Genomic DNA, 7,926 nt, shown 5'->3' with positions numbered 1-7,926 from the left:
AGCTCCTTTATAATCACCCATTTACGTTGTGACGTTTGGTAGCACACAAAGTGTTCCTCCGGCAAACGGGAGTTGCATAATCTCATAGTCAAAGGAACATGTATAAGTCATGAAGAAAGCAATAGCAACATACTAAACGATCGGGTGCTAAGCTAGTGGAATGGGTCATGTCAATCAGATCATTCAACTAATGATGTGATCCCATTAATCAAATAACAACTCTTTGTCTATGGTTAGGAAACATAACCATCTTTGATTAACGAGTTAGTCAAGTAGAGGTATACTAGTGACACTCTGTTTGTCTATGTATTCACACATGTATTATGTTTCCGGTTAATACAATTCTAGCATGAATAATAAACATTTATCATGAAATAAGGAAATAAATAATAACTTTATTATTGCCTTTAGGGCATATTTCCTTCACCTGCTTCTTTCCTTTCTTGTTCGCTATCGAATAATTGAGCCCCTCGTTGTGACTTTTTCTTTTCCATGGAGTACAATCTTTACTATAAAAAGAGACACATCCGTGACATTATGGCCCGAATGAATTTTTTTCTGTCATGGTTATGACACTTCTATGACGAAAATTGTGACATAAACACGTATCATCAGTGTTGTGGTGGGCTCCTACTTCTATGATAAAAAATTATGACAACAAATGGGCTTTACATCCTGGGCCGGTCGGAGACGCACCGACGTGACATTCTTTGGTCGTCCATGACGCAGTACAAGAATCAGCTTCTTTGTCGTCTGCCATGGCTGACGGCAAAGGTACCAAAAGCGGACAGCAAACCTCTTTGCCGTTTGCCACCGACGACAAAGCTGCCCGGCAAAGAAAGCTATGGTAAACTGGTTCTTTGCCGTCTGCTTTCTCAAAGCGGACGGCAAAGAACCTTCTTTGTCGTCTGTGGTAGACGACAAAGAATGTGGACGGTAAATAACATGCGTTAGCCACGTTAGGTGGCTAACGGCAACATTTGCCGTCCGCCAGCGGACGGCAAACGCTCACATCCTTTGTCATCTGCCACAAACGGCAAAGTAACCAAATGGTATAGCTCCCAGATTGCGCAGATTGCTGCCACGTGGCCTCTTTGCCATCCGTGGCAGACGGCAAAGGCCCCTTTGCCGTCGGTGGTAGACGGCAAAGAGGCTGCATTGCCTAGTTTTTCTGTTTTTTCTTATATTCAACCATTTTCACAACAACTAGATGATATATATATTTTTCACAGGGCAATTTCAGAGCAATCATATGAGATATCCGACACATAAAATTTCATCATACATGCATAGTTCCATCCAACCATACATAGCAAGTTCCACATACAGGCATCCAACCATACATATTACAGTAGTTTCATCCAACCATACATGCATAGTTCATCGATACAAGCAGTCCATCAATACAAGCTTCCGTGAAGTGAATGAAATCTGCAAAATGGGAAATAAGGAAGGTAGAAGAAGAAGATTAGAAGAAGAAGAAGAAAATGAATAAGAAGAAGTATATGACATTTAGAAGAAGAAGTATGCCGACATGCTCAAGTTTGATGATGAGTGATCTATGGCGGAGAGCATCATCCCTTTTTTTATGCCGGCAATTATGCTGGCATGACCACGATCAAGATGGCGTGGTTGAACTCCCATCCCTTTTTTGTGTGCTGGCATGTGTCGACCGCTGGCAAGTGCGCCAGCAATGAACCGTGTGGGGGTTTTTCTGAAGGTTGGCATGTATGCCGGCCGTTAACATGGCGCCGGCATGACTTCTAGGCTATGACATGGCCGTTGACATGATCTACACTTAGGAGACTTCTAAAATTTGTGTGTGGACATAAAATGGATCGGTACGTTGGGCGCAGAGCCGACCCAAACGAAAAAAGGGGCGGACGCCAAGCGGGCAGCCGACCTAAACGGACGAAAAGCAAACAAAGCGCGCGTTGTTTGGGTCAGCGCGTTGGAGTTGCTCTTACAGGTGCGTTTGGTAGGGTGCATGGGCTCATTTGAGCTATGCCCATCTAATGCATAAAAAGGCCCTCAGCCATGCCCATCTCATGCACCCTAGACATGGTGCATGGAGGCAGCCATGCTGGCCCTGACACTCAAAAAATTCAGAATTTCAAATTTTGTTTAAATTTTTGAAAATGTTTAGAATGTCAAATATATTTAAATTTTCAAAAATTGTTCAGAATTTCAAAAAAACAAAAAATTCAAAAATGTTTGGAATTTCAAATAAATCAAAATTTGTTTGATTTTTTTATAAAATATTCATTTTTTAAAAAAATTCGTAATTTTCAGAATTTTAAATATGTTCAAATTTTCAAAAAAATTTCAAAATCTATTTAAATTTTCAATAAATATTTGAAATAATTTTTTATTTTTTTTCAAAATATGTATAGATTTTTATTCACGTTTTTGCAATTTTTTTCACCATTCAATTTTTTTTCTTTGGAAATCAAAATTGTTCAGCATGTCTAAACACATGCAGACCGCCAAACAAAGTCTCAGCTCAGCATATCTCAGCGCATACATCGCTGCCGAACAACAGCAACTGCATAAATTCAGCATGTATATAGTCAGCATGTATGAGAGAAGAACAACTAGACTAGGTTCATACATGCTATCAAACACACCCTGCGAGTGGCACGGAAAAAAAGAGTAGATGTCTCTCGCTTCTGGCTGGGCTACGAGCCAACCCAGGCCTGCCTCATATATATGTGTCTCAAAAAGAAAAGCTCTGCCCCCAAATCGTCGTTCCTCAACCAAAAAGAAAAAAAAAAGCAGATCTATCTAGGTTACTATGCGTCGCGGCGGCCATGGTCTCGCGCAGCGCCCCCGCCGCGGCGGCCAAGTCTATCGGCCTCGCGCCGCGCTCCCGCCGCCCGCCCCCGCGGCCGTCCCCCTGGTCGGGAACCCGCTGCCCGCTCCAGCAGGCAACCGGCAGCAGGCCCCCGTGCCGCCGCTCGCCCCAGGAAGGGCTCCAGCAGCCAACCGACCGCAGGCCCCTGTGCTGCCGCCTGCCGCAGGAGGCAATCGGCCCCCAGCGCCTACGCCGACCGCCTCCGCCGTCAACCCGCGGCCGCTCGCCCCAACCAGGAACACGCTGTCTGCGGCCGCTCGCCCCAACCAGGAACACGCTGTCTGCGGCCGGTGCTCTCGGGGGCAGCTCCCATGGCGGCATTCCCCTGCTCCCGCAGGCCCCAGCCAACAGCTCTCTCCCCACCAACAGCCAGCCCCCGCCCAGTGTCGGCGTCTCTGGAGGCCCGTCGCAGGGAGGCGGCAATCCATCGCTGCCAGCAGCCCAATCCTCTGGAAGCATCAAGAAGAAAAAAGGGAAGTGCAAAAAGTGCTCAGATCCGGGTCATGTCATTGAAGATTGTCCGAAGTTACCATGTCTACGTTGCACAGGAACTAGACACACCAGGGGCAACTGCACTACCCCTGCCGGGCCAGTGTGTTTCCGGTGTTGCGACATTGGTCACTATTTGAAGGATTGTGTGAGCCAAGTTTATGGCAGACGATGTACGACATGTGGCGGGGCCGGGCATGGTGATCCCAATAATCCGAAGCACAATATCAATTGCGCCAGCCCTCCAATACTTCTTCTGTGTACATCGTGTAACAACCCTGGACACCGGCCACGTGATTGTCCTCAAAAGTCAAGCGAGTATGCCGGGTTTAGAGGTTTAGGACTCTGTCCAAACTGTCGGCAGTCTGGCCATGTTTATCGTGACTGTCCTTCCTTGATCTAAAATTATACTGCTTGTACTCCTAGGTGATGTTTGGTTAGTAAGATGCTTGTACTCCACCTTTGGACAATATACCTTATAAGACAATACTTTAGTTTGTTCCAAGTTATTTCAGCGTTCTGATGATGTGGTTCAGATCACCAAAAATGTTGTGTTATCTACTCTTTCCAAGAAAGAATTTTTAGAACTATTTGAAACCTTGAGTGACCAACTTTCACTTATATGGAATAGATTCTTAAAATTTCATAGGTGAGGTTAAATTCTTTCTTTGTTTTATTCAGCGGATGGACATTTTTTATTACTTTGATGTGTTAGTGCTTAGCACCACTGTTTCTTAACATTTTAGATTATCAGTGCCAAGAGATAGTGAGAACTGAGAAGAAGAGCATTTACTGCCTGAAGAGTATCTCCCAGCTTGGATATGGCATCCTGTTATAGGTTAAGATTTACTCAAATGGTTTTTACTTAACCTTGGTTCTAACATTTGAAACAATTTTCCTTCTCTAGGTGTGGGCATTAACAGGCTGTAGCTCGAGTCAGACGTCATGCTCTGCTGCAAAATTTTGTATCTCTTCATGATCACTGTCCTCACCAGCGACATCCAGGATGCGCAGATTGATTGTTAACTCGCTTGACATCTGGTAGCTACTGGCTTACTTTTACTACTTATAATACTGAGATTTGCTCATGTTGCTTCTCTTTTATCCTGTGGCAAATATGTTGGATTGTTTATTTTGTATGAAAGCATTAGTTGGAAGGCTTTTAGGACTCGTTGATCTCTTTTTTTTTTAACTGAGCACTGGCTGATCTTCATTTTACCTATAAAGGGAAGAGGGCGGTAACAGATATAAAAAAGACCGACAAGAAAGCAACATTGAATTTTATTTTCTTTAGCTGCAGAAAATTCGCTTTTCAGTTCCAGATAAACCAGTTTATGGGTGTTCAATTGTATCACCGTAGAAGTTTGATTTTAATAAACCTTTTCCCTCCATATAGGGATTAATGTGCCAAACAGTTATTTAGGCTTTAGCTATGTTATTGATCACATGTCGGTGCTTCTATCTGGTTAAGCCGTTACAATAGGAATCAATAATTAATTTTACAGCTTAGGCCAACCTTGAAAAGAAAGGAAATGAACAGTTCTGTTACAAAGATAACACCATAGGGCAAGCATGAGCTTTATCTGTTGCTTCTTGCATGTTTTTAGTCGATGCAATGGAGGATTGTTTTTTGTGTTTTACATTCTGTAGCTTTTTACGTATCTGTATATTTTCCCCTATTGTGGATCCAAATTTTACAAGGAATCCTTGGTGATTCTGAATTTATTTCTGTGATACAGAATGTGAGATCGTTGATGGGCATGGCTGATAATTTCTTATGTGGAAACGAATCAGGTGCTTCTCTTGATGTCTGATCTGTATAATTACAGATTTATTATATTTTTATGTTTCATGATTTTGGCGACCTGAACAAAGACTTCTACAAAAAGAGTTGGAAACCATGAGTCTTAGCTATAGGATCCAGCTTTGGGGTACAGGCTGTACATGTAGGTCCAAAACAGTACTAGTGTTGCCTGTATGCAGTGTTCTAGATGATAGCTACCTTGCTCTAATACCAGCCGGTGTTTTAGAGCTATACATCCTGTTTGTGCTAAACGAATTTTAAGTTTCAGTTGTAAAATCAAATTTTGGTTGATTTATTAATTTCTGAGCGTAGTGATTGAGGAACATGTTGGGGGATTTATGAATTTGTGCAACATCGAGGCACATTTATTCTGTGTGTCCATATCTGCAGGACATTCTTCTCTTCTTCTGATCGTAGTGACTGAGAAACATGTTAGGGGACTAAAACAGGTTCCTATACAAGTATATAGGAGTCTTGCATACAGTGACTGCATAAAATCAGTCGAGCCAGCAAAATTTGTGGCCACAGCTGGCCTATCAGATGGTTTGTTGTTTACTGAACTTGACATGTATCTGTTTTACGGACCTATGGTGTTGTGGTCTGAGTGCACGAACCAATTGTGAAACAGCAGTTTGTTCTACATACCTCGATCCTTGAATTAACTTGTTTGGTTTTCCTGGCAATGAAGAATGGGTGTGAATTGTAATAAGAATGGGAATGAGTGTTATAAGTCGACCTTTCAGAAAACGAGCTGGATACAGTAACTTTTATGGTTGAAGGGTCAATTATGAGTTGATAATTTGTTCCTCCACTAAAAATTGTGTTTCATTGTAAAGATTTTTCTCTATCTGTCTACAATCTAAGGTTTGAAAGCTCTTCCATCTTCCTGCATGGTAGTCTCCTTATGCTTAGCTTTTTGTCAGACCTGATGGACAGCCCTGCGTTGAGGCTCTAGAATTTATTTTGGTGCGAACATGTTCATTGCAGTTGGTGAAGAGAGATACAAAGATGCAGGAAATGTTTCTGTGTTTTGATGGCCTTGTTTGGATGCATCAATGCACTAGAAACAACGGGATGATATTTGGCTATTTGATAAGGATTTCATACATTTATGTGTTCTCAAGATGTTTCAAAATATTTTATTCTGCTGGAAGGTGAGGATTGTCGTGAGCCGTAAGATTGCCATTATTGAAGAAAGGACCGCAATACATAGACAAGTGGTACAACTCACAACATTTGGTTAGGTTTGCCCGTTAGAAATTTTGAAAATGATTAGCATTGCTAATCTCCATTCGTGCATTTTCATTTGATTTTCCGTTCTGTGAGTATCTTATGACCTTATATGCACGCCTGGTAGTCAGCAGACACTCAATGAAGGTAGCCCTTGAAAGTAATTTAGCACTACTCTTGCTGATTATTATTATTTATTTTGGATAATTTGAATGGTATTATAATTCTCTGTAAAATCTTATTAAGGTATGCTATGAGTGAAGGTGTGGGTTCTGCTTTCTAAGCAATAAACCCCAGGTCAACTTTGTCTAGAGTGCAGATGATCTTCTATTGTTTTCTGCTGCTGCGAGATGATGCAGCAATTTTTTGGGTAGCCTGTTCAGCTGGTCCCTCACCTGGACTAACCGAGATGTGTATTGCCATGATAAATACCACATGGTTGACTGTATGCAGCATCTGCATTGATAGTCATGGCAATGATCCTTATAAGATGTGGATTACAAATTCTTCAACATATTTGTATTATCGAGATGCTGAGTGCCAGGCATTGGCAGGCCCTATATTTCTAGACTAAGTGAAACTGTACTTCTTAACATATGCAAGGCATAGTTTCTTAATTCTTTTATCCAGGACAAATGGGAAGTTCCTGTTGAGACAAGGGACTAGAATCGCTAATTTCTGGTATTGGCAGCCATTAATGTGTTCTTGAGTTTATTGCTGACCTTTCCCTTCCTAATTTCCAGGATCTCCTCGGCTTCTCCTTCATCGGCAGCGAATGGAGTCCCAGATCGAAGATCACATGCTTGTTCCTATTAATTCATAAATGTGGTAGGTCAAGAATCATCTCCCTATTCAGCTAAGATGTCTTTTGCCTATACTGTTATTTCAGGTTTTGCTTCTAATATGTTCTTTCCTGGTCGTAGACTATCTCCATTCAGGTCAAGACCTCATCACATCAATGCCCAGGTCCCTGGTGAGCCCATTCCCTTCTTTAGTTTCTCCATACCACTTATATAGTTTACTTTAATCACCTTCAAGCAATCTCTGTCCTAAACAATTAGTGTAGAGGTGATAAAAATTGATGCCTTCCCTCCCAAGCTTCTAGAATATTTAAGCATTTGATTTGTAAAGCACCCAAGCTGTATGGTGGACTTATTTATGTATGCACTTTCCCCTTTATGTTCTACTCCCTCCATCCGGAAATACTTGTCGGAGAAATGGATGTATAGTATTTCAGTACCGATGATCTGTTCTCCAAGACAGTAGCGTTTTAACATTCAGCAATCATCTCAAATGTGCATGGGTTTATAGAAATTTGTAGCCATCAGTGGGAGTGACGATGCTCCCCCATGTTCTTGCTGCTCGTTTGTCCCGCCCTAGACAGCTCAGGCATGGGCCATGTATCTTGCTTTCTTGCTATTGGGCACTTTCTCTTAGAATGTTACTGCTCATAGTTAATATATCAACATCTTGAATGGCATGTATATTTATTATTCTCATGTTTTACGTACTTGGGATCTTATAAATTAGAATGCTAGAAGGGGTACCG

General features: G+C 41.9%; 1 protein-coding gene across 2 annotated transcripts; it reads left to right on the top strand.

The window, feature by feature from the left end:
• Positions 1–2,725: 2,725 nt before the first annotated feature.
• Positions 2,726–3,848, top strand: LOC125515474 (serine/arginine repetitive matrix protein 1-like). 2 transcript variants are annotated; one of them, XM_048680945.1, is made up of 2 exons: positions 2,726–3,087; positions 3,122–3,848. In XM_048680945.1, the coding sequence occupies exons 1-2, from the start codon at positions 2,811–2,813 to the stop codon at positions 3,481–3,483; spliced, it is 639 nt and encodes a 212-aa protein (XP_048536902.1). In that variant the 5' UTR covers positions 2,726–2,810; the 3' UTR covers positions 3,484–3,848. The 2 variants fall into 2 exon arrangements, with proteins under 2 accessions (XP_048536902.1, XP_048536901.1); XM_048680944.1 differs by having other exon boundaries at positions 2,726–3,090; positions 3,125–3,848.
• Positions 3,849–7,926: the final 4,078 nt, after the last annotated feature.

The sequence above is a fragment of the Triticum urartu genome, chromosome 6 (assembly GCF_003073215.2).
Source record: "Triticum urartu cultivar G1812 chromosome 6, Tu2.1, whole genome shotgun sequence".
Taxonomy (NCBI): Eukaryota; Viridiplantae; Streptophyta; class Magnoliopsida; order Poales; family Poaceae; genus Triticum; species Triticum urartu.
Note: the sequence above shows the minus strand (reverse complement) of the source record. Positions and strands in the feature narration are given on the sequence as shown.

Excerpts from the sequence above, each read along its gene's own strand:
- LOC125515474 (XM_048680945.1), top strand. The coding sequence starts at position 2,811 with ATGGTCTCGCGCAGCGCCCCCGCCGCGGCGGCCAAGTCTATCGGCCTC. Across the intron at positions 3,088-3,121 it reads CCGCGGCCGCTCGCCCCAAC|CAGGAACACGCTGTCTGCGG; the intron begins CAGGAACACGCT and ends GCTCGCCCCAAC.